Raw genomic sequence first — 27,463 nt, 5'->3', positions numbered from 1 at the left:
CAATATGGAAGCCCCTCATCCCATGGGGCTATTGAAATGTGGACGTATGACCGAGAAACTGATTTTTAGATTTTATTTCACTTTAATTAAATGGCTGCCTGTGGCAAGTGGCGACCATATTGGGCAGCACAGACACAATCAAAAAGAGATTATAAATTGCACCACCTAGAAGTAACCAGAATTAATATTCTTGAGTATGTAATTACTTGTAGCATTTGAAAAAATATAATTTAAAAAATATACCAACGCATACATCTATGTATGGGTATACATACATTTGTACATTTCAAAAAAAATGGTGTTCATGTAAATTGGAAATTTTTACATCTTAAATTTTTTACACAACTTTACTAACACCTGCATAGAAACCTGTTGTATGAATGTCAGCATATTCATTTCACCATTTCACTATGGCACATTTATATTGTCTCAATTTGTTTTGCTATTATGAACATGCTGTAGAAGTTGTAGCTAATAAAACACAATAAACAGCATTTACTGTATTCGTTTCTGCCAGCTGTTATGATGAGAACTTTGCATATATTATTTATTTTTAAGCTTACAATTATTCTGTGAAGTAGAAATACCAATTATCTCCTCTTTAGGAATGGAAAAGCCATGGCTCAGAAGGGTAGACAGGCTGCCCATGGCTGTCCCAGGACTGGAATTTGAATCCAAGTCTGACTGGAGGACCCTTGTCCTTTACTTGCACAGCATGCTGTCCCCCAGTGAACATTCCCATAGCAAAGTACTTCAGACACATGCTTGCCATTTTCTCCATGATTTCTCTTTCATTAGGTTATCTAGGTATATAAAATTTTACAATCCAGTGGGGGAGGGGCACAACGGGAGGAGGGGAGATCTTGATTTCTACCTGCATGGGCTAATAATACTCCTTTTACCTCTTGAGCCTCAGTCTCCCATCTGTGGAATGGGGCTAACTCCATCTTCCCTGTCTATCTCATTTGTGCCCCAGCAGACAGAATCCACATGGAAAGTTTTAGCAGGTGTAACATGCCACGCAGTAGAAGGAAGGAATGCTAAAGGTGGGGTGAGAAATGGTTTCTTGGGTAGAGCTTTTAGCATGGGGACTGAATTTATTGCTGAAAGTTTCAAGGTACAGCTGTTCAAAGGGGCAAATTGATTAGAAGAAATGATAGCATTTTCTGGCTTCGTATAAATATACTGTCCATTGGCTCTGTGGGGGCGCCAACATAAATAAACTCTCCACTCACTTGAAATAAATTACCCATCCAGGAGTTTCTAAAAATATGGCCCTTTTCTCTCCAGGTATCGATTCTTTCAGGGACAAACACTTGCCGAGTCCTGAGATGATGACAAATCACGCTGTAATTTGTCAGCTGCTTTCATGCTCCTGATTAAGCCGTGCGTTTCACTCCGATCCATACCACTCGGCTCATTGCTGGCTTTCTAAATCCAAACTCATTTCAGGTATGAGTGGCAGCAGGTCTCAGAGCTAATGATCCTGCTGCAGTGAGTCCCGGGTGTCTGCTGAATTCTACCTACCCGGCAGATGCCGACAATGTGAGGTTGGCCTCCCTTGTCCCTGCGCTGGGGCTTCCCAGGGACCGTCTTCCTCAAGTGTCCCTTGTTCTCGTTTTCTTCTGGGCACTGGCCTTGGATCCTCTGTCCATCTCCCTCTTTTTCTGAGGAGGTGACTCTTTCTAGCTACCTGTCCCCTGGGCTCCTTACTTCCCTCCCCCAAATGGGCTGTAAAGAGGAGCATGTGGGTCTTGCTATCTTCAAAGATAAGCTCTGGGGATTGCTTGCTTTGAAGGACTTGCTGTAATCACTCCTGGGAGCTGCTAGGAGAATCCAAGGACAGGAGGGCATGGAGAGACCTGCCAAACCCTACAAGGTCCTTACCTTAGCCTCGTTCAGGAGTTTCTGATTCCCTTCTGATTTATTACAGCACAGATTTTCATAGCTTGTGGATGAAACCCACCTATCCAACATTTCTTTCTGATTCAGCTCTTTATCGAAGAAAGCCCCACTAATAAGTAAAACAGCCTGGGGAGCCATCAGGGTCCAGGAAAAGAGAGCCCCTTTCCGGAGAGGAGTGTGTGTGTCTCTGCCGCCCTTCAGGCCAGACCCTTTTCCCTCGAACACTTACTATATGCCAGGCACCTGTCATTAAGTTCTCACAGTGACTGTAGGAGACTTTGACAGATGTGCAAATAGACTGAAGTAAAGTGATTGTCTTAGGGTTGGTAAGTAACCTCCGTGACTGTGGTTCACATCATTGGAATCCAAAGCCAATTATCATCACTGTTGTCTCTGTGGTCATCATCGTGACCATCATCAATACATTTAATCCTCTCTGTCCTGTTTTTATTATGATTGCTTTAGCACTTATGAATGCTTGTTATGTGCTAAGAACCAACTAAATATTTTATACATGCTATTGCCTTTAAATCATATAATAACTCTATCAGACAGGGACTATTATTGTCATTATTTTTTAAGGATTTTATTTATTTGACAGAGGGCAAGAGAGCACAAGCAGGGGGAGTGGCAGAGGGAGAGGGAGAAGCAGGTTCGCCACTGAGCAGGGAGCCCAATGAGGAGCTCCATCCCAGGACCCTGAGGTCATGACCTTCACTGAAGGTAGAGGCTTACCTGACTGAGCCACAGGTTCCCCAGGCAGAGACTATTATTATCTCTATTTTACAATTAGAGGAACTAAGGTTAAGGAGACCCGGTAATTTCCCCAAAGACTACAGCTAGCAAGGTGAGAAGGCAAGCTTTAACTACGGGACTTCTGATGCCATACACTTTGCTCTTTTAACGATGGTGTTATTTTGATGCACAAAGGAAAGGTTAGTGTTTAAGATCTCCCTTTGGGAGGGGGGTGGATGGATGAGATAACTGAGGGATGGACATTAAGGAGAGCATGTGATGTAATGAGCACTGGATATTATATAAAACTGGTAAGTCACAGTCCTGTACCTCTGAAACCAATAAACATTATATGTGAATTAATTGAATTAAAATAATTTAAAAAATTAAAAAAAAATCTCCCCTTATCTCTATTTCCTTTCCTGTGTTTCTTTTCCATTTTCTATAATTGAAGTACCTGGAATAATAAATTCATAAATGTGGAATTAAAAAACAAACCCCCAAAATTGAGCTCATAGATATAGAGAACGGATTGGTGGTTGCCAGAGGTGGGGGTGGGTAAAGAGGGTCAAAAGGTACAAGCTTCTAGTTAAAAAATAAGTCAGTCATGCAGTGCAATGTATAGCAAGGTGACTATAGTTAATAATATCACATTGTATAATTGAAACTTGTTAAGAGAGATCCTAAAACTTCTCATCACAAGAAAAAAAATTATAACTGTGAGGTGATGGATGTTAACTAGACTAATTGTGATTTCACAATATATACAAATATCAAATCATTGTTTATATACCTAATACTAATGTAATAAGTGAATTATATCTTAGTAAAAAAATAAGCAAGCTCTAGTGCTTGGAAATCATCATGATCACCTCACCCTTCTTAATGGGAGTCAAACAAGGAAGCATGAAAAATCTAAACTATGTCATGTTGACCTTTGATTTGCCTCCATTAAATGCTTTTATTTGATTGTTTCTAAAAGACTTTTACATTTTATGAAAGTTGTTTCTTAGAGTCATTGGCTTGGTCTCATCCTATTTTCTAGTATCTAGTTGGTAGGCAGTCAAGGCATTTCTAGACCAGGGTATCTCAACTTTGGCACTACTGACATTTGGGGCTGGTTAATTCTTTGATTTTAGCAGCATTCCTAGCCTTTACCAACCTCATACCAGTAGTACCCTCTCTTTCTGCCAGATATGATGACCAAAAATGTCTACAGACATTTCCTGGGGGTAGAACTGAGAATTGCTCTAGAACCAATTCCAGTTTAAGGAGATATAAAGTTGCCAAGATTGAGAACACACTCTATCCTATCTGTCCATCAGGAGAGGACATGATAGGATTTTTTCCCTTTTTCCTTTTCTCTTTAATTGGAAAAAAAAAGGTTAGATTTTATGACTGGGAGTTCCTAATGATTGAATGATGAGAAATCTGTATATATCACTCTACCCTATATATACTATAGAAACTATTGTATAAGCATGGTGGAGGTTTCCTTACAATATATGTACCATGACAAGGTTAAAAATAAAAGGGGATTGATAATGAGAAGACATGAATTCATTGTGTAAAATCTAGTAGATCTAGTAGAAAATATTTAGAATATACCACAACTAATAAGAAATGCAATGTGTTATGTTTTCCAAGTGTATTTGCATTTTAAAGCAGGGTATGTTTGAAGGGTAGAGTTTAAGATACTACCTAAATTGGGACATTCTTTTGAGGATATATATATATATATATATATATCCTCAAATATATGTGTGTGTGTGTGTATATATATATATATCTCCTCAATATAAATATAATTTAAATTTAAATATATATGTTTATATATATATTTTTATGTTTATATATATGTTTATATATGTTTCATTTAAATTTAAATTTAAATATATATGTTTTCTGAGAGGATATATATATATTTGAGGATATATATATATCCTCAAAAACATGTATATATTTAAATTTAAATTATATTTATATTTAAATTTTTTAAGCATTTAAGAAATTTTTTTTTGCCACCTCCTCTATGAAGTCCACCCAAATCCCCACAGACTCCTCACCACACTACTTTTGCCTCCTTTAACACTTCCTCTACTGCCAGCCTCCTCTGGGGCATCTCCCATAATGCCTTGAGGCAACAGGCATACCATCAAGATTTGTCAAGAGAAGCTTAGTCCTGGAGAGGGTGGTGTGAGGAATGTATATATTGAAAGGTGATGGTTGAGGAGATGAAGGAAGACCTCTCTGTAAAGCCTGCCCAAAGCAATTAAGAAGAGCCCCAGGGACAAATATTAACTTTGATTCATGGGAATAGGACCGCTTCTTGTAGGGAAATTCTTTGGCTCAACTTAAAAAAAAAAAGTAGTTAAAGAAGTAGATCCCAACATTCCAACATGGGCCAAACTATTCTCCAATTCATCCACCCATTCATTCATTCATTCATTCACTCACTCATCCATTCATATATTCAAAAATTTAATTGAATTCCCATAATACATGAGCCACAAGGGGAGAGTGAGAGAGAATCAGAAAGAATGGAGAGGTTTTTGACACAAATCAATTATTGTAGTCATAAAACAACTCAGAGTTCCCAGTTTAGCCCAGGTGCGTCAATGGCAGTATCTGGGAAAACAGATGAAAGTAGGCCAAGTGCGAGTGTGTGATGACTCTCTGGGGTTAAGGTCTCCCCACTGACTTATGACCCAGAATCAGGAGGCTGCATCCTCCGAGGCCCATCGGGAAGGCTGAGGTTTAACAAAGAGGCTGAAATATGTTCCAGTAACAAGAATGGGCCATTTCCCCTGCACCAGTCTCAAATTTTACTTTTCTAGGCCTATTTTCCTCTCTTCTTCATAAATGAATTTCATGTTGATTCATAAATATGATTACATACGTATGAATGATGTTTCAAAATTGTTTGTAGTGGGCAGTTGTTTTCTGGCTACCTGCCTTCCAGTCTACTTCCTTTTCATTAAAAGTCCTTTCATTTCCTTTTGGGAAACTACCTCTCCTCCATGGTTTGTAATCTTGATGGGACTCTACGTCAAGATGCCCTGCCCATTAGACTCTCCCACTGTGGGACTTTGACTTGAGGGGAATGACTCAAGGAAGAAAAAACAGTGGAGATCATTAAGTAGTTGCTGCTCCCAATACTTGGCCATTGCACTGAGGCTTCCTGGTTCTTGTTTCTGAACCTGGGTTTTCATCTTTCCTTTGATTCTGTGAGCCACATGGTATGCTTCTTCCCCTCCACCCTACCTGCCCCTGCATTTTTGCAAGGATACTATTTTGCTTAAGTTAGCCAGAATAACTTCCGTTTTCTGCAAATAAAGAAGTCTAATCAAAACAGCGGCCTATTCAGTCCCATGGATATATTTTGGCCTTTAAAAAAATAATGATTTTTATTTATTTGGTAAAATTGCAGTTCACAGAATGCTGTCCCTTATTGACCTGATTTTATTCAATCTTCCCAGCTCTCCTGTGAAGTGCTGAGGACAAGTCAGCCCCATTTTATTGGAGAGAAAATTGAGTGTTGCTTGTATTAAGTAGCTTGTCTAAGATTACACAGCTCATGAGCACTCAAGTTTGTCTGATTCTAAAGGTTATACATGTTCTTTGCTTGGCATTAGCATTTAATGCTGTCTGCCCAAAAGAAAAACCCTCTTGGCCTTTCTTTTATCATGCTTTCTTTGTAGGTTTTCCATATTGATAACTCTCTTAAACTTTTATTGCCAGGCCCAATAGGACATATGTGTCCACCACAGACTGTAGCAATCTGTCTTGCTTGGGACAATTCTTAATATCCATGTCATTCACTTGGAACTTGTAATATCTTATGCTTCTAATTGCTAAATACCAAGCTATTTCTATAAGCCAGCTGGTAGATTACACATTGCAGCTTGTCTAAATCCCTATATGCAGCAGGATGTTGTCCAGAGACAGCAGAAACATAAGTCTCATACATGGTTTTCTAATTTCTTTCTTTAAAAAAAAAAAAAAGATTTTATTTATTTGAGAAAGAGAGAGAAAGCACAAAAAGGGGGAGGAGCAGAGGGAGAAGCAGACTCCCACTGAGCAAGGAGCCTCATGCAGGGCTCCATCCCAGGACCCTAAGATCATGACCCGAGCTGAAGGCAAATGCTTTCCTGACTGAGTCACCCAGGCACCCCAGTTTTCTGATTTCTTTAGGAATTCTTGAGATCAGTAAATTACAAATCCAAATTCATAGTACCTTTTTGTTTTATTTTCTTAAGTAATGGACACTGAAAGGACAATTGCTTTCAGGTCAGAGGGCTTAGGCAGGGCAAGGTTATCAAAGATTTTTGATAGTCACAAAGGGTCTTTAAATTAAAAAAAATAGGTACCCATAGTCTTAAGTTCTTAGAGGAGAGAAGTACATTTTACATCACCTTGCAACCCCTCCATAGCTATGAGGAGAGATATTCAAGAAAGATTCTGTTAACTGGAAATCAGCTAAAGAAATCAGCTAAACTCTTTCCTTAAACACAGAATGTACTTATTTATTGAGTTTTCACTTTGAGCATGTGAAAAAGAAGTATTGAACCAGGGATTGCCAAGCTTCTGTGCAGTTCTCACTCTGTTTCTACATGACCCTCAGGCTAGTGACTAGAAAAACCAGCCCATGCCAGGGAGAGGATGACAAAGCAGAACTAGCTCATTTGTGGAGCGTTCCTGTAGGTGGAGCAAGGTTTCAGGATACACAGACCACACCCCCCAGGTGGCTACACAGGAGATACACTGCAGGCAACCTTAGGAGGATACTATTTTAAAGTTTTGCCTTTTTTTTTTTTTTTTTTAAAGCTTATTAGTTTGGATAATGCTAGAATCAAATGTACTTCACACCCTAACTGCTAAGCCAGGTGACCAAGGTTTCCTTCCTGGCATACAAATTAGACAACCCTCTGATTTCTGAGAATTCCATCTGAAAACTAATGACAGTTACCAGAATTCCATAACCTTCCTGCTTCCGGTCGAGTAGGAGTTCTTTTCAAGATGACTGGCAACAGAGTGACTGCCAGTTACTTTCCTTTATGACTCTGGGTGAGGATATCGTCTGCATTATGCAACCACCCTGGGTCTCCCTGCCTGCCCAAGAGATTCCCGCTGAAGTGCACAGAGTGGGCTGCAGGGCTGTGGATGGGAGATTCTATCTAAGGATTCCTTACAGTCTTGTGTGGACTTTATTCAAGTGGACAGATATTCTGATTCTTATTCAGGGCTAAGACTAAATTTAATCTTGAAATTGTGCTATGACATTTTCTAACCTCTAAGGCAGGGGTTTGGCATGCCAAGCAAATACTGGAAAAAGAATGACTTCTGTCATTTTTAGAAGGAACCAAAGACTAATTATTTGTGGGATTGTTTGTTAATCATTGTCTTTGTGATTCCCTGTTAGACTATATAGTCACAGCCTGTATCTCCCCTGTTTAAACCTGAACCCCTAGTGCACACTACAGCACCTGACACAGAGGACCTAATCCATCGATATTTGGTGAATGAATGAGGGACTGCATGATGCCTGAAATATGCCCACCAGATGGGCCTGGTGCCTTCACAGGCCATTGCACAGATGGACCTTTTCTGCATACCCTTTTCTGGCTATGGATAACTGAGACAAAAGAAAATGACATGAGAGTCAATGTTTTGTACCTTATGTTTCTGGCAAAAGAAGTCACAGAGAAGGGAGTATGAATTCCGATTTGAGAAACTTTTTATTCAGTTGTTCACAAAAGATATGATTGTAGTGCGTCACCCCAATAAACAACAACAAAATGATCTGGCACAGTATCTGGCAATAAAAGGACCTCATCGGATACTGGTTGGAAAAGTGAATTCATTGAATGAACTTCGGTGAGGCAGGCACAATGGTTGAGAGTGACAAAAGTGGTCGATGGGAGCACAGAGGAAGGAACGATTTACTCTGGGTACATTACAGAGGATGCTGTGTAGGCAGAGATAGGGCAGATAGGTAAGTTAGATACATATAGCCCTGATTCATAATACGTATTTAATGGACATTTATTGGTGAGTTGCTCAGAACCGTCCTGCTCCATAGGCTAATCTCAATCATCAAGTCCAAGTAGAGGATGCCACTCTCAGAATCCTTTCCCTCCAGCCAGAGTTAATTGGTTGGTCTAAGAATGGGTGCACAGTATGAGCCAGGCCAATCAGTCCCTATCTTTGGGATACCTTTCAATTCAGGAAAGTTTCCCAGTCCTTCTCTGGAGGTGAAGTTGTGAGTGTTAGGTCTGTTTGTGAGAGATGAAAGCCAAACATGGAGAGAAACCCAGAAAAGAAACAAGGGTTGCACTGATGGATTCTAAATTTCTGGTTGACACTACCTTAAGGCCCAATTCACCTTATTTTCTTTCAGTAAATTCTCTTTCCATCAAGGCTACTATGAATCAGAGTTCAGTCACATGCAACGAAGAGTCTTGCCTAATCCTTATACTAGATTGGTATGGTTCTCCTTTGAGACGTCAGATAGTTCCCACACTGGCCTGAAATATTCCCAATTATCCCTGGTGGTTATGACTGTGAAGGTCACTATTCAAAGGTAAATATGTTCTCACAGTAATTGGAGATAGTGGAGATGAGGAAAAGTTTAAGCTATCATCTATTAACACTTTGCATGATTATGTATTTCACATAACATAGCAGCACTTCCTCATAAGGCCCTGAACAGACAAAAATAAAAAAAGAGTTTTTAACAGAAGTTTCCAAATACTGCCAAACACTGGGAAGGGGAGGGGATCTCCCATGTTTGTGTTTTTTTTGTGTGTGTGTGTGTGGTTCTCATGCCCTAGAACAACTCTGGCCAAAATTAGGTCAGAGGGCTATCAAAAATAAAAGTAAGTCTTTTTGTAGGGTTATTTCCTTCATGGTCTAATTATTATTATTGCAAACAATTACAACCAAAACTTGTATAGTTGCAGTATTTTCATATCTGTGAAAATCGTATTTATTTGAGAAATAAAATATACACATAAAAGGATCTAAGAATCACTTCAGCAATGGGAAAAATAATCATGTACATCTGAGCTGAGTTCCAATTTTGGCATAACACTGCATTCGTGGGGTAATCTTTGACAAGATTTAATTTTTCTGTAATTGTTTCCTCATCTTGAAAATGCTACTAATTCCTTCCTTTTCTACTTCCAAGGATTGTTGTGAGTGTCAAATATCCAAGGGGACTGTGTAGTAAAATAGGCTGTGTAGTACAGTGGCTAAGGACTTTGCCTAACGTGAGAGAAGGGTTTACATATTTCATACTGATGAGGCTGTGTAAAGACCTCTAGTCCTGAATTTCAAGTATCACCATAAATCTTGATGTATTTAATCTTTAAAAAGTCCTAGTTATGTCCATTTAAGTGGCATGGAAATAATGATCAATCCAATAGCTATATATACCTCCGACATGTCCTTATTGTGATTTCTAAATCCTATTCTACATCGAAAGGGACTCTATCTATTAAGACTACAGGGATCATGAGAAAGAGCTCAGGGGCCAACTCATAGAAGGTCTCACCGGCTAAAAATGGGGTAATCAATAAAGATAACAACTACACTGATTTGACACATATCAAATCTGTTGAAATCCATCAGTGCACATTGATACTAAAAAAGACAAACTCACTGGTCACCTTTTGCAAGATGAGAGGGAATCAATTCATGCAACAGTGACATATACACTCTCAAACACAAACCTAATCTGAATAAGATTTAGGCATGAGCTCTAACTGCTAATTTATATTAGTATAATGAACAGGGAAACATGTTTAAATGACACAGCTGGGAGTCAATGTGATCAGCAAAATCCAGACTGTAGGAAATTTTACAGGACCAACAACCTGATTTACTCAGCAGCAAAAACTGAATATACAAGAAAAACAAAAAAGGAAAGCTGAACAGGGAACCCTTAGAGTAAAAGAGAAACTTATCTAGGTCTTTAGACTTACTTGGATTCTAATTCAAACAAACTGGAAAACATTGATCACTGACTTCAAAGCTGACATCAAGAAATTAATGCAAATATTTTAGTAGTGACAATGGTATCATTGCATGTTTTAAGAATCGTATCCTTGAGAGATAGATTAATTAAAGTATCTACAGGTGAAATGCTGCAACCCTGAAGTTTACTTCAAAATAATTTGCAGAGTAAAGAGGGTAAGGCTATAGATAAAACAAAATTGGCTATGGTTGATTGTTGAAATTGGGTGATGGGCACCTTAAAAATTCATCATACTATTCTCCCTACATTTGAATGCACTTGAAAATTTCCATAATAAAATGTTAAAGTAAGGGGTATCTGGGTGGCTCAGTGGGTTAAGCCTCTGCCTTCTGCTCAGGTCAAGATCTCGGCGTCCTGGGATTGAGCCCCGCATCGAGCCCCACATGGGGCTTTCTGCTCAGCAGGGAACCTGCTTCCCCCTCTCTCTCTGCCTGCCTCTCTGCCTACTTGTGATCTCTGTCTGCCAAAAAAATAAATAAAATCTTAAAAAAAAAAGAAAAAAAATGTTAAAGTAAAATAATTCTGCCCGAGTTTAAATCCAAGCTCAGCTCACTGCTAGGGGGGTTACTTAACTGTTCTTGCCTCATTTGTCAAATGGGGGTATTCAAAGTGCCTACCTCGCAGGGTTATTTATGGAAAGGAGAAAAATAATAGGTCTAGAACACTTAAGAGACCTGCCCATGGCACACAGTGTATGATCAATCAACTTATCTATTGATATTACTTATTATCATAATATATCGTGATGTAGATTTTATATTGAAGGGATTCTAGAAAATACGATCTCTGCTCAACATTTAAGCAGTGGTCAATAGGTAGAAAGACTATCATTCTTAAGGGAAACTTGCAACAGCTTACCAGGGGCAGGTCTTAATTACAAAATCCCCCAGGAAAGGGAATTTTTCCTCTGGTTCTCAGGGCAGGCAAGATTGAGAGGATAGCTACCTTTTGCTTCTTTCTAGGTGTGTCATCACTGAAATGGGAGGGTGATAAAGGACTCCCTATCTTTCCTCAAGTCTTTCGGCAAAGTGCTCTGCTGCCTAAATATGTTAAAGTCAGTGCACACATTCACTGTAGAAGATCCGAGCTCCAGTGGTTCTTCCTAACTGAGAAAATGGCTTAAAATCACTAACCTTCATGGAAGGCAAGCTAGTTAAAAGGGAGAGTCAATTAAAAATCTTTAATTTGGGCAATAAACAGATAAGCACAATTATTACATCAGTCGATGATGCCCTAAGCCAGTGTTCTCAAATTTCTGCTGTGCACGGCAGTCACGTGGGGATCTCGTTAGACTGCAGATTCCGATTGAGTTGATGGCAGGGCCTGAAATTCTGCATTTTTAACAAGCTCCCAGTTGACAATGAAGAGGCTCACCCACATATCACACTCGCTACGGTAAGCACTTGGTTGGCCACTAGGAAATGATCTGACACACGTTGTAGTAGGACTTAGGATTCAGTGATTTGGATAATAGATAGCCAGGAATATGTTTCATCTGAAATATTAACTGGAAGAATTCATTCCTGATTCTTTGGTTTTGGTATTTTCTATTTACCAAAATAAAGGCACATACTCTTTCAGTTTTAATGCCTCCTACCCATCTTGGAAATCCTTTTAAGAAGAGATTTTGGGTATCAGAATGTATCAAAGGGAGAATGGTACAATTTAATTCTCTAATAAAGTCTTCTGACCTGCTCAGCAGACCTTAGCATAAGCCTAATTTTGGATTCCTTCCCTTTCCTCAGCAATGGGATGTGAGAATAAATATTTCAAGAACAGGTCAATAATTTTGTGAATTCAAAGATCACCCAGCATGATAAAATTCTAAATTGAAAAAAAAAAAGTTGGCCTTGTCCAACTTGAATTCTAAGAAAAGGATTTTGAAAGCGACTCTTTGGCAACCTTGAGAATGATGTGTCTTGTCACAGGGGAAAGATACTTTTGAGAAGCTCTTTTATGTTTATGATTTCATTTGAACCTATATAGGAAAGGGGAAGATGAATTGCCTAGGTCTTTCTCTGTTACTGTTCAGCTACTGTGATCATGCATGCTCCACAATCCAGGTTAGTTTCCCTCCCAAATTTTCATGGGAATGCTAAAATTATTGCGCTAAAAAATAGTTCTGAAAACTCAGGGTTAAAGAAAGTTTAAAAGATCTGTTGACTGCAGATCTTCTCAGAGACCTTGCTATGTTGATGTACATTGGACCCTCTAAGAGGGGTCCACAGGACATAGTTTTTCCAATCAGATTTGACCATGAACCTTGTTTTCTAAGAACTATCTCTTGAGATAAGCATTTGGCACACTCTGCCTTGAGAAATGCTGATCTAGGGGAGCTTGGACAAAGTTTACTTATCAACCCTGAATTAACAAAATATAATAATCTCTCATCATCTGCAAGATTGTAAAAATGGGAGTCGGTGTACAGATGGGGTGGGAAGTTTCTATAACTCTCCGTTAGTAGAAACCCTTTTGGCAAGGTGAAGGTCTTATAGTCATTAGGGGTTAGAGGGAAAACTAAGAAATGCGTTTTTTTTTTACTATTTATTTTTTTATTAGACATCAAATTACTTATTTTTTAAGATATCAAATTTCCCAATAAACCATATCTGTAGGTGCTCAAAATCTTCTCTGAGACAATAGTGAAATTTTCGACTTCTATTCCTCAGTTTTCATTTGTAAAATGAGGATAGTAATATCCACTTCATAGGGTGGTTGCAGGGACTAAAAGAGACAATGTATAGAAAAGCACTGGCACATATAAGAAGCATGGAGATGGTCGTTTTGTTCTTCTTCTTTTTTTTTTTTTTTTTTAAATTTTTTATTTTAATAAACATATAATGTATTTTTATCCCCAGGGGTACAGGTCTGTGAATCATCTGGTTTACACATTTCACAGCACTCATCATAGCCCATACCCTCCCCAATGTCCATTTCCCCACCACCCTCTCCCATCCCCCTTCCCCCCCGCAACCCTCAGTCTGTTTCTTGAGATTGAGTCTTTTATGGTTTGTCTCCCTCCCAATCCCATCTTTTCATTTTTTCTTTTCCTACCTCCCCCCAAACCCCCCCACCTTGCATCTCCCCTTCCTCATATCAAAGAGATCATATGATAGTTATATTTCTCCGATTGACTTATTTCGCTAAGCATGATACCCTCTAGTTCCATCCACGTCGTCGCAAATGGCAAGATTTCATGTCTTTTGATGGCTGCATAGTATTCCATTGTGTATATATACCACATCTTCTTTATCCATTCATCTGTTGATGGACATCTAGGCGCTTTCCACAGTTTGGCTATTGTGGACATTGCTGCTATAAACATTCGGGTGCACGTGCCCCTTCGGAGCACCACGTTTGTATCTTTAGGATATATACCCAGGAGTGCAATTGCTGGGTCGTAGGGTAGCTCTATTTTCAGTTTTTTGAGGAACCTCCACACTGTTTTCCAGAGTGGTTGCACCAGCTTGCATTCCCACCAACAGTGTAGGAGGGTTCCCCTCTCTCCGCATCCTCGCCAGCATCTGTCATTTCTTGACTTGTTAATTTTAGCCATTCTGACTGGTGTGAGGTGGTATCTCATTGTGGTTTTGATTTGTATTTCCCTGATGCCGAGTGATGTGGAGCATTTTTTCATGTGTCTGTTGGCCATCTGGATGTCTTCCTTGCAGAAATGTCTGTTCATGTCCTCTGCCCATTTCTTGACTGGATTATTTGTTCTTTGGGTATTGAGTTTGATAAGCTCTTTATAGATTTTGGATACGAGCCCTTTATCTGATATGTCGTTTGCAAATATCTTCTCCCATTCTGTCAGTTGTCTTTTGGTTTTGTTTACTGTTTCCTTTGCTGTGCAAAAGCTTTTGATCTTGATGAAATCCCAATAGTTCATTTTTGCCCTTGCTTCTGTTGCCTTTGGCGATGTTCCTAGGAAGAAGTTGCTGCGGTTGAGGTCAAAGAGGTTGCTGCCTGCATTGTCCTCAAGGATTTTGATAGATTCCTTTCGCACATTGAGGTCCTTCATCCACTTTGAGTCTATTTTCGTGTGTGGTGTAAGGAAATAGTCCAATTTCATTTTTCTGCATGTGGCTGTCCAATTTTCCCAGCACCATTTGTTGAAGAGGCTGTCTTTTTTCCATTGGATATTCTTTCCTGCTTTGTCGAAGATTAGTTGACCATAGAGTTGAGGGTCTATTTCTGGGCTCTCTATTCTGTTCCATTGATCTATATGTCTGTTTTTGTGCCAGTACCATACTGTCTTGATGATGACAGCTTTGTAATAGAGCTTGAAGTCTGGAATTGTGATGCCACCGACTTTGGCTTTCTTTTTCAATATTCCTTTGGCTATTCGAGGTCCTTTCTGGTTCCATATAAATTTTAGGATTATTTGTTCTATTTCTTTAAAAAAAATGGATGGGATTTTGATAGGGATTGCATTAAATGTGTAGATTGCTTTAGGTAGAATAGACATTTTCACAATATTTGTTCTTCCAATCCATGAGCATGGAATATTTTTCCATTTCTTTGTGTCTTCCTCAATTTCTTTCATGAGTACTTTATAGTTTTCTGAGTATAGATTCTTTGCCTCTTTGGTTAGATTTATTCCTAGGTATCTTATGGTTTTGGGTACGATTGTAAATGGGACTGACTCCTCAATTTCTCTTTCTTCTGTCTTGTTGTTAGTGTAAAGAAATGCGACTGATTTCTGTGCATTGACTTTATATCCTGACACTTTACTGAATTCCTGTATAAGTTCTAGCAGTTTTGGAGTGGAGCCTTTTGGGTTTTCCACATATAGTATCATATCATCTGCAAAGAGTGATAGTTTGACTTCTTCTTTGCCGATTTGGATGCCTTTAATTTCTTTTTGTTGTCTGATTGCTGAGGCTAGGACTTCTAGTACTATATTGAACAGCAGTGGTGATAACGGACATCCCTGCCGTGTTCCTGACCTTAGTGGAAAAGCTTTCAGTTTTTCTCCATTGAGAATGATATTTGCGGTGGGTTTTTCATAGATGGCTTTGATAATATTGAGGTATGTGCCTTCTATCCCTACACTTTGAAGAGTTTTAATCAGGAAGGGATGCTGCACTTTGTCAAACGCTTTTTCAGCATCTATTGAGAGTATCATATGGTTCTTACTCTTTCTTTTATTAATGTATTGTATCACATTGATGGATTTGCGGATGTTGAACCAACCTTGCAGCCCTGGAATAAATCCCACTTGGTCGTGGTGAATAATCCTTTTAATGTACTGTTGGATCCTATTGGCCAGTATTTTGGTGAGAATTTTCGCATCTGTGTTCATCAAGGATATTGGTTTGTAATTCTCTTTTTTGGTGGGATCCTTGTCTGGTTTTGGGATCAAGGTGATGCTGGCCTCATAGAATGAGTTTGGAAGTTTTCCTTCCATTTCTATTTTTTGGAACAGTTTCAGGAGAATAGGAATTAATTCTTCTTTAAATGTTTGGTAGAATTCCCCTGGGAAGCCGTCTGGTCCTGGACTTTTGTTTGTTTGAAGATTTTTGATGACTGTTTCAATCTCCTTACTGGTTATGGGTCTGTTCAGGCTATCTATTTCTTCCTGGTTCAGTTGTGGTAGTTTATACATCTCTAGAAATGTATCCATTTCTTCCAGGTTGTCAAATTTGTTGCCATAGAGTTGCTCGTAGTATGTTCTTATAATTGTTTGTATTTCTTTGGTGTTGGTTGTGATCTCTCCTCTTTCATTCATGATTTTATTTATTTGGGTCCTTTCTCTTTTCTTTTTGATAAGTCTGGCCAGGGGCTTATCAATCTTATTAATTCTTTCAAAGAACCAGCTCCTAGTTTTGTTGATTTGTTCTATTGCTTTTTTAGTTTCTATTTCATTGATTTCTGCTCTGATCTTTATGATTTCTCTTCTCCTGCTGGGTTTAGGCTTTCTTTGTTGTTCTCTCTCCAGCTCCTTTAGGTGTAGGGTTAGGTTGTGTATTTGAGACCTTTCTTGTTTCTTGAGAAAGGCTTGCACTGCTATATATTTTCCTCTCAGGACTGCCTTTGTTGTATCCCACAGATTTTGAACTGTTGTGTTTTCATTATCATTTGTTTCCATGAATTTTTTCAATTCTTCTTTAATTTCCTGGTTGACCCATTCATTTTTTAGAAGGATGCTGTTTAGTCTCCATGTATTTGCGTTCTTTCCAAATTTCCTCTTGTGATTGAGTTCGAGCTTCAGAGCATTGTGGTCTGAAAATATGCAGGGAATGATCTCGATCTTTTGGTACCAATTGAGACCTGATTTATGACCCAGGATGTGGTCTATTCTGGAGAATGTTCCATGTGCACTAGAGAAGAATGTATATTCTGTTGCTTTGGGATGGAATGTTCTGAATATATCTGTGATGTCCATCTGGTCCAGTGTGTCATTTAAGGCCTTTATTTCCTTGTTGATCTTTTGCTTAGATGGTCTGTCCATTTCAGTGAGGGGAGTGTTAAAGTCCCCTGCTATTATTGTATTACTGTCGATGTATTTCTTTGATTTTGTTATTAATTGGTTTATATAGTTGGCTGCTCCCATGTTAGGGGCATAGATATTTAAGAATGTTAGATCTTCTTGTTGGACAGACCCTTTGAGTAGGATATAGTGTCCTTCCTCATCTCTTATTATAGTCTTTGGCTTAAAATCTAATTGATCTGATATAAGGATTGCCACCCCAGCTTTCTTCTGATGTCCATTAGCATGGTACATTGTTTTCCACCCCCTCACTTTAAATCTGGAGGTGTCTTCGGGTCTAAAATGAGTTTCTTGGAGGCAGCATATGGATGGGTTTTGTTTTTTTATCCATTCTGATACCCTGTGTCTTTTGATTGGGGCATTTAGCCCATTAACATTCAGGGTAACTATTGAGAGATATGAATTTAGTGCCATTGTATTGCCTGTAAGGTGATTGTTACTGTATATTGTTTCTGCTTCTTTCTGATCTACTACTTTTAGGGTCTCTCTTTGCTTAGAGGACCCCTTTCAATATTTCCTGTAGAGCTGGTTTGGTGTTTGCAAATTCTTTCAGCTTTTGTTTGTCCTGGAAGCTCTTTATCTCTCCTTCTATTTTCAATGATAGCCTAGCCGGATATAGTATTCTTGGCTGCATGTTTTTCTCGTTTAGTGCTCTGAATATGTCATGCCAGTTCTTTCTGGCCTGCCAGGTCTCTGTGGATAGGTCCGCTGCCAATCTAATGTTTTTACCCTTGTATGTTACAGACTTCTTTTCCCGGGCTGCTTTCAGGATTTTCTCTTTGTCGCTAAGACTTGTAAATTTTACTATCAGGTGACGAGGTGTGGACCTATTTTTATTGATTTTGAGGGGCGTTCTTAGCATCTCCTGGATTTTGATGTTTGTTCCCTTTGCCATATTAGGGAAATTCTCTCCAATAATTGTCTCCAATATACCTTCTGCTCCCCTCTCTCTTTCTTCTTCTTCTGGAATCCCAATTATTCTAATGTTGTGTCATCTTATGGTGTCACTTATCTCTCGAATCCTCTCCTCGTGTTCCAGTAGTTGTTTGTCTCTCTTTTGCTCAGCTTCTTTATTCTCTGTCATTTGGTCTTCTATGTCACTAATTCTTTCTTCTGCCTCATTTATCCTGGCAGTGAGAGCTTCCATTTTTGATTGCACCTCATGAATAGCTTTTTTGATTTCAACTTGGTTAGATTTTAGTTCTTTTATTTCTCCAGAAAGGGCTTTTATCTCTCCGGAGAGGGTTTCTCTAATATCTTCTATGCCTTTTTCGAGCCCGGCTAGAACCTTGAGAATTGTCATTCTGAACTCTAGATCTGTCATGCTACCTATGTCTGTATTGATTAGGTCTCCAGCCTTCGGTACGGCCTCTTGTTCTTTTTTTTGAGGTGAGTTTTTCCGCCTTGTCATTTTGTCCAGGTAGGATTTGCTTTCTCCTGCTGTGGAATTCCGCTGTTCTTGGTGACTGAAGTTGGTTTTGGATCGGTTTCTTGTTGATCTTCTGGGGGAGGGGCCTGTTGTAGTGATTTTCAAGTGTCCTTGCCGCAGGCGGAATTGCACCGCCCTTGCCAGGGGCCGGGCTAAGGAATCCGCTCGGGTTTGCTTTCGGGAGCTTTTGTTCCCTGAGCGCTTTCCGTAGAGTTCCGGAGGACGGGAATGAAGATGGCGGCCTCCCAATCTCTCGGCCCGGAGGAGCCGAGAGCTTGGGGTTCCGCTCCTCAGTGCGCTCTCAGAGCAAAGCGCCCAACAGTCCCGCCTCCCTGGCTTGCGGTCGCGCCTCGAGGAAAGCAGTCAATTGTTGGAGCTGGAGAAAAGCGCCGGGTCGCTTTTGTCTCCGTGGCCTCCGGCCGCGCTCCGAGCCCACCCAGCCTGCGACCGGCACAAGGTAACCCTGGGCTTAGAGCTCACTCCTCGGCTTTGTCGCTATAGCCGGCTTCCCCGCTCCAATACCTGCGAGCTCTGCGGCACTCAGACACCCCCAGTCCTTCTGTGACCCTGCGGGTCCTGGGGTTATGCTGACCCCGCCTGGGTTTCCCCCCAGTTTAGCCTCTGGAGCGATGTCTCCCAGTGGAGCCGACTTTTAAAAGTCCCGATTTTGTGCTCCGTCGCTCCACCGCTTGCCGGGTGCCGGCCCCTCCCCCCGGGGTCTATCTTCCCGTCGCTTTGGATTCACTTCTCCGCAGGTCCTACCTTTCAGAAAGTGATCGATTTTCTGTTTCTGGGATTGTTGCTCTTCTTCTCTTTGATTTCCCGTTGGATTTGTAGGTGTTCACAATGGTTAGATAAGCTATCTAGCTGATCTCCTGCTACCCGATGTCGTCTCAGCCTGCTACTTCTCCGCCATCTTGACTCCTCCCCCGTTTTGTTCTTCTTATTAAAAGTGTTTTTTGTGAGTGCTTGAGGTGACACCTTCCCTTTGTCATACAGGTCTTCAAAAAAGCTGGTAAGTGGTAGGTTCATGGCAAGATCCTATGGGAGAGCATTTAAAAAATATGCATGCCCGACCCCTACTCAGTCCTAGAGAGCCATAATGTAGTGATAATGGGGAAGAATGCATATATATTTTTAAAAGTTTCTCCCTGTGGTGATGATGGTACATATTGAACACCTATAAGATATTTGGACCAAATCCCTCAATTGTGATCCTACGTCTCCTGCAGTAGTCCTAGAGTATGTTCAGTGGAACAAAAGTTCTCTGTGGTGAAATGGTTAGAGAGGCTACATACTAGTCCACGTCCTCTCTCCTCCTTGAGCTTTCTTAAATTACCTGAGATGTCGGGCAGTACTGTGTGAAATATTTGAAAATTTGTAACCTATTGTCTTCTGCCTTATGATTTTGAAACATATATTTTTCTTGCAACTCTCATCAATTGTCCAACACATTTGAGAAATGCTATAGTAAAGAGTCAGAAGAGAATTCTACTTACGTTCAGAGATCTTTTCACGCTGACATAAGGGAGAAGCAAGGTAGCAAAGAGCAGCCCAAATTCCTCCTTCTTAGGGAGCTGGCTGAGGCTACTTTTTAATTTTTAAATTTTAATTATTTATTTATTTAAAAGATTTTATTTATTTGTTTGAGAGGGACAGAGAGAGACCAATGGAAAGACTGAACCTGCAAAATAGCAAGAAAAAGCAGAAGGCAGCAAAGCGGTCACGGTAGTTTCCATGCCCAGGGTGGTAAATACAGCTGAGGTAGCAGTAACAGACCATTTATTATGGGCCTACTATGCACCAAACCTTACATTTTGTTCCTTACTTTCTTTATCTCCTCTGGATCTCGGAGCAGAACTAGGGAAGAACTATGTAGGGGTCAGAGAACAGGTTTCTGAGGACTGAATCAATCACACCAAAGAGATTTTTCAAGAACTGCTCATCTGGTGCTTGGAGAGAGGCAAAATGAGGTATGACAAGTTGTCACAGTTGTCAAGTTGTCATTGAAACTTCTCTAAAGAAGTTCCAATCTAGATAACTGAACTCTAGTTCAAGAGAATCTCTGAGGAATGAAGCATTTGCCTTCTTTCCCCTAAATCCCTGGCTCATCTAATTTCTCTCCCGCCGAAGGCTGACAGAGTGAAGAAACTGATAGAATTTTATTCTTTTCCACAGACAGAAGAAGGTTCTAGATTAAAAATCAACCCTTTCAAGAGGAATTTTAATTGGAAATTGGAATATCACATCTAGTTTCAATTTATCAACACATATTGCTTCTGAACACCACTGACATTTACTGGTAGCTATTTATGGGTTTCTTACTTTGTGTCTACCTTTATGCTAAATAATTCCTATACATGTCCTTTAGTCTTCAGAATCATCCTAATGGAGAAGGACTATTTTTGTACCCATTTCCCAGATGAGGGAATAAAGATGTGAGAGAGTAGTAACTTGCTTGAGGTGAGAACACTAATAAATGGTTGGGTTGGACTTTGAGTTCAGTTCTGTCAGCCTCCAGAGCCTGGGCTCTTAACCACCAAACAGTTGTAACTTCCTTATGATGTCTACGGACCATATATGTAAGTATATGGGCGTTAACTAAAAGTGGTGATGATCATTCCCTGTTTCTCAAGGAGATAAGGTAAGATGTACACAAGTGGAAAAATAGTTAGCAATACCTTCCTGTAGCTTATACTGGAGTCAAAGTAGTTCTGGAGAAGATTCAGAGAGGAAGTGGTTGAGGGAGTGGAGCTGGGGAGGATGGGCAGGGACTGCATTAGCACGGAAAAGTGAGTTAGTCCTAAGGGTAACTGAAGAGATATTAGACTCTTTAGAGCACAGAACACAGTTTCATTAATAGAGTGAGACCCCACTTAGGAATTCTGAGGCTTTCAGGAAGTACGTCAACTTTCCTAAGACTATTTCCCCATCTGTGATAAAGGGATAATAGCCACCAAAAGGCTTGCTGGGAAGATTAAGTATAGCTAAGTGCTTGGGAAAAGGAGGCATCTCCTACTCTTTCCTCTAGCTACCAGACTAAGTTCAATTTCCCAGTAGAGTTGGCTTGCTTCTTCCCTTTGACCTCATCTATGAAGATGTTAGAAAGAGCCTTACCTGTTGTGAGAAGCCCTTCACAACACGTCTTTGTTTGAGGTTTGTCTCTCCATCCAGGTTGGCAGTTTCTAGGTGGCAGATCCCACTGGGGTCTGAGGAAAAGAGGAGGAGTATGTCTGCTGGGATGATCTCGTTGCATTTCATTTGGATGAAGTCTCCCACACGCACATCCTTCCAGCATTTCTGCACATAGCTCTGCTCTTTTCTTGGGTGGAAGAACAATAGTGAGTTTTAAGGTTCTCTAGAGAATTAATAAGTGAATGGAGGAAGGCCTGGCCTGTGCCTAAATATCCCCCAAGCAGCCTATCACAAGATTGCCCAAATAACCTTGCCCTAAATAACCACCATCATAACTCTCTAGAAAAGCTAAGTATGGTCTATAGAATTCCACTAATAGAAGATCTGTCCTCATGAGCCTTTAGAGTTTTGATTGACTCTTGGCTGTAGACTAGGTACAATGCTCAGCCTTGCTTCATGGCAAAATAAAAAAAATTAAAGGAGAAGGTGATTACATAGTCATATTTAGTACTTTAGTACTCTTGATATACATCATTTTCCAGAATAGCCAGTTATCACTGTAGGAAGCAGGGTTGCAAGGAAAGATTGTTCAGGAAAGAGTGTTTCTGATTAGGAAAGTGGTCATAGGAAAGTGAGGATATAAACCATTGTGTAGGAAGATCTGGGACGATGCTGAAATGGAAAACTCTGGGCAGTCAGGGAATTAGAAAGATAGCACCAGGAAGTTTGACAGGATGGGACCCACGGTGATCATAGAAACAGAGGGTTAAAGAAATCCCAGGAAATTATGAACTTTCTCTTCCCACCCCACAGTTTTCAATGCTTGGAGATCCTACCTTCTCAAAAGTATTCCCCTCTTTCCTCAAGTCTCTGGTGGTATGGCAGCCTCAGCTTTTGCACCATCAGCCAAAGGACTCCCTACTACCCAAGTCAAGACATTCCATTTCAAGGAGCTCTCGTCTTAGAAAGTCCTCCTTCTACTTAGCCAAATACTGAACTAGTTCTGCTCTCCTGGGTAATATACTCCATCTTCTACCATTTTGTAAATATTTTAAGGCATTTATCAGGTATTTCTGGAAGCCTTTTGGACTTGCCAACTCAAATTTAACTTTCCAAGTGTCCTTCATTACTCTTGTATGACAGTTTCAAGACCTGTCCTGAAATTGTGGGCTGTTTTGTCTAGGGCTGTATTTGGAAATGTTCCTCTTTAAATATGGGATTTGGAACCAAACCAATATTGTACACATGGTCTTTTCAACTGAGCCCAGCTGGTTTTCAGATGGGTACCTCTGAGCCCAGTCAGGCCTAGGGAAGCAGGCTCTTCTTGGCTGTTTTTCTCCACTGGTGCTGAGTCGCTCTGGCATGTTAATGTTTCTGTTGGAATCTGGGTGCCCTGGTCATGACAAGACTACTCTTTCACAGAGAAAGAGATGTGACTGGAATTTTGCTTTTCCTTTTTAACTTCATAAAAGTCCCTAAGGTACATAAGGGTTTGAGGTCTTCTTTTCTTCTTTAGTGCTCTCTGGAGAACCCCAAATAAGCCCTCCTAAGACACCATTGTTCTTGTCATAAAAGATGTATGCAGAGGACTCTCCCAATCCCCTGAAATGAGTGTGGTTTCATCTGGAAGGCCAATCAAGGAAAGGTTTGCTCTGAATCTATAAGGTAATCAGGGACATTAGTACTGGGGAGCATCCTGCCATGCTAAAGACCCACAGAATTCTGTGGACATTCCCATGGCTCCAGAAAGCACAGTAAAGCAGCCACTGGTATAATCAGTCCATGGGCAATATCATCCAAATGACTAATGCCACCACTTCTGAGGATTTGGGGGGGCAATGAACCTGTGGCGTTTTAGTAATAGTAATAGTGCTTCCTTCCATGGAAAGACATTTAACAGGTTTCTAAACACTTTTCTGATTCCATCAACTTATTCTACCACTAATTTTTCCTGTAAAGAATAGGGACAGTACCCCTCATATTTTTTTCTCAGTGGCATTTCAGAAATATACTTATCTGTTTGTTTCTTGATGTATTTGGGGTGGCTACTCCTCCACCAGGAATGTGAATATTACTGTCAAATAATTCATGGTCTCTCTGCTGATTCAGGGAAGGACTTGTTTTTTTTCTTCAGAGTATAAATGCTTGAGTATAAGGCTACCTAAAGGAACTGGAATGGCCCATACTCTCCGTGGGAGAAGGAACCTCACAGGGTCAAAGAAAGACTAGCTTTCTCTACTGCTTTTGTTGTTGTTGTTCTTTTTGAGAGGGCGCTTAAAACAAAACAAAAAGTTCCTAAATGTTATAGCAAAATTCATCCAAGGAATAAAGGATTATCACTCAACCTGTCCTCATTCTTCCCCACCTCCCAGCTTTGACTTCCGTGTCCTATCAGATAATGCCTTTGGGGATGGTGGGTATCAGTTGATCCCTATAATCTCAGCGTTCTGCCTGGTATTTGAAATTGAGTTTAGTGAAAATGCCCTAGACTGTGAGCAATATCCTCATTGCCAAAACTTCCAGAGCACACTGGTTCAGAAGATTTGCAAATGCTAGTTGGAATTGCTGCATACATAGGCATATCAGAGGCAAGGCCAGTGTATCCTCATCCATGAACACTGAATCTCATTCCTCCCCCCCCTTTTTTTAATAAAAAGATTTTATTTATTTATTTGACACAGAGAGAGAGAGACAGAGAGAGAGAGAGCACAAGCAGGGGGAACAACAAAGAAAGAAGGAGAAGCAGGCTCTCCACTGAACAGGGAGCCTGATGCAGAGCTCTGTCCCAGGACCTTGGGATCATGACCCGAGCCAAAGGCAGACGTTTAACCAACTGAGCCACACAGCCACCCCTCATTCTTTCACCTTCTAATAACAGACTCCACTGCTTATTACGGGCTCTGGGCTATTAAGGTGATGGAAGATGGAGAGTTATGGAGATGAGCTTATGGTATATACATTTTTACAAGCAGTCACTTCTGTGAGCTGGGATTGAATGTTGTCAATTCCCACTGGGATGATGGGTATAATGAGGTCAGGGAGTCACCCAAGATGCAGTAAGTCAGACCAGTCTCTGATTTCTATTATTCTTTAGATCCCAGGGAAGTCACTGCCTTACTAGTAACTATCACTTCTGTCTTCCCTTTTCCTTTCTTAGGCTGACATGTGGAAGTAAAGAAACTTCCTTAGTCCCTATTGTAGGCATATCCTCCCTTATGAAAGAGTCTGCCCATCTTTGTGAGTATACACCTGAAACAGAGGCACATATGCCTTGAAGCACACAACCTATTATGTGTGTCTGGGATAATGAAGCTATAGAATCAACATGATTTTGGGATGTTAGCTTTAAAAAACCTGGTGTGTGTGTGTGCGTGTGTGTGTGTGTATGTGTGTGTAGGGATATGGTTTAGCAATTTAGCTGGTACATAATTTGATGAATTATATTTATATTAACTCAAATATAGTTATGTTCTAGAATCAGAGTCAAATTTTAAAGGAATTTTTGGAGATAAAAAATCAGGTATTTTGGATATAAAAATATCAGGGTAAAAAATGAGACATTTCGGGGCGCCTGGGTGGCTCAGTGGGTTAGAGCCTCTGCCTTCGGCTCCGGTCGTGATCCCAGGGTCCTGGGATCGAGCCCCGCATCGGGCTCTCTGCTCCGTGGAGAGCCTGCTTTCTCTTCTCTCTGCCTGCCTCTCTGCCTACTTGTGATCTCTGTCAAATAAATAAAATCTTTAAAAAAAAAATGAGACATTTCATTCTTTCACTTGGTCATTTTGTGCTGCTCTCTTGGTCCTCTGGGTCCATTCTGTCTCCCCAATAGTCAGGAGTGTGAGTATGTTTGTGGGAAAGGCAAGGATGCATAGCCAAATGGGGTCCAGCCAGAGGAAGTGATGAGTGGCTGAGCCCAGCTGATGCGGAAAAGCAGCATGCTCCTGCATTGAGTGACACCCAGATGTGGCCAGCAGCTGGCTGGATGCCACCTGAGGAAGTCATTCGGAACAGCTGCCTCAGGTGGATGACTCCATACGCTCTTGATCACCTCCTTGCTCAGTGAGTCACACCTGGGAACCGACTGCTATTTTAGTTTCATGGGGTGTTCACTGCTGTTTAAAAATAAGACAAATCAACATGGCTTGGGATGAAGACTCCATCTGGCAGATTCTGCTTCGAGGAGAAATTAAGTGGAGCCGTGCTAAATGGCTTTCCGAGAGGAGATGGGGCTTATTAAGAGGGAAATAAACAGCAAGAGAGGTTTGTAACCAACTGGATGCCACGGGGAGGCAGGTGAAAGGAGGGAAATGGGGAAGGAGAGGATGCTTAAGGCTCCATTCATCAAGTGTGTGGGTTTTACAAAAAGAGTTTCAAGGAACCAGAGGAGAGAGGATTTATCAGGAGGTTTGGTTGTCTGTGGGACTATCTATTCAAAACAGGATGATGAGCTGACCTCAGCTGTCCTTCCAGAAGCTTGGATGGCAGACGTAGAAGAGCCACATTCCTACCCCAGGGTGAAAGAGGAATGCCAGGGAGAATGAGTGTAGTGTAGGGGTTAAGAGTGGGTTTGAAGTTCAGTGTCGCAGCTTTTTACCCAGGTGACCCTGGGCAGGATATTTAACCTCGCGGAGCCTTTGTTTTTTCAGTTGAGAGTAATATGTGCGCCTGCCTCAGAGGCTTGTTGAAAGGTTTGGTGACATGACCCATGAAACAGACTGAGCTCAGGGCTTTGCACTTGGTAAGTACTCAATAAATACAAGCTCCTTTGATGATGATGATGAGGAGGAGGACAAGGACAATGACAATGATTGTTAATATCATGGTGAGTGCTAACTCCCTGCTCTGCCAGGCCCAGAGCTCTCTCCTTCACGCAATTGAAACACCCATTTTATGCCCATGATTGCATTTTATGGCAGGCCCAGCTACATAATATGCAAACACAGGAAACTCTAAAGACTGAATCCTTTTCCCAAGTTCAGAAAAGAGGGACTCAATCTAGCTGATTGAAGACTTAGGGCTCCGGCTACTGGCACAAACTCCCAGGAAAGAATATCCTTAAAATCAGTGCTGTCCAACAAGTTCATTTGCAGATGATGACACACTGATTCTAAAGTTGATATAAAGCGGCAAAAGATCCAGAATAGCCAACACAATATTAGAGGAGAACAAAATTGGAGGACTATCACTATCTGACTTCAGGACTTCAAGCTGCAGTAAGCAAGGCGGTGTGGTATTGGTGAAAGAACAGATAAACAGATCAATGGTACAGAAGAGATAACTCAGAAACACACACACACACACACACACACACACACACACACACACACACACACACACATTCAACTGATCTTTGACAAAGGACCAAAGACAATACAGTGGAGGAAAGATAGTCTTTTCAACAAATGGTGCTAGAACTGGATGTCCACAGACAAACAAATGAATTTAGACACAGACCTTATACCTTTCTCCCAAATTAACTCAAAATTTATCATAGACCTAAATGCAAAACACAGAACTATAAGGCTTTCAGAAGTTAACATAGGAGAAAATCCAGATGACCTTGTGTATGGTGATGAAAATCTTAATAAACAACAACAACAACAACAACAACAAAAAATCAGGACAGAAGGGATTTGGTGGATTTCCAATTCTACTCCTATTATTCAGGTAAGGAAACTGAGGCTAGGAGTGACCTGGTCAAGGTACACAGTAACAAAGTTTGCTTTAGAAC

General features: G+C 40.5%; 1 protein-coding gene across 1 annotated transcript in view; it reads right to left on the bottom strand.

Annotated features, from left to right (window-relative positions):
- Positions 1-27,463, bottom strand: part of ATP10B (ATPase phospholipid transporting 10B (putative)) — a gene marked incomplete at its 3' end in the record, with an annotated part of 106,548 nt that overhangs the window by 66,840 nt on the left and 12,245 nt on the right. Inside the window, exon 3 of the mRNA XM_080804367.1 lies at positions 21,718-21,922. Coding sequence (XP_080660493.1) covers positions 21,718-21,922 — 205 coding nt within the window. The remainder of the gene's footprint in view (positions 1-21,717; positions 21,923-27,463) is intronic.

This window comes from Martes martes (genome assembly GCF_963455335.1).
Source record: "Martes martes genome assembly, chromosome: 5".
In the NCBI taxonomy this organism is placed as follows: domain Eukaryota; kingdom Metazoa; phylum Chordata; class Mammalia; order Carnivora; family Mustelidae; genus Martes; species Martes martes.
Note: the sequence above shows the minus strand (reverse complement) of the source record. Positions and strands in the feature narration are given on the sequence as shown.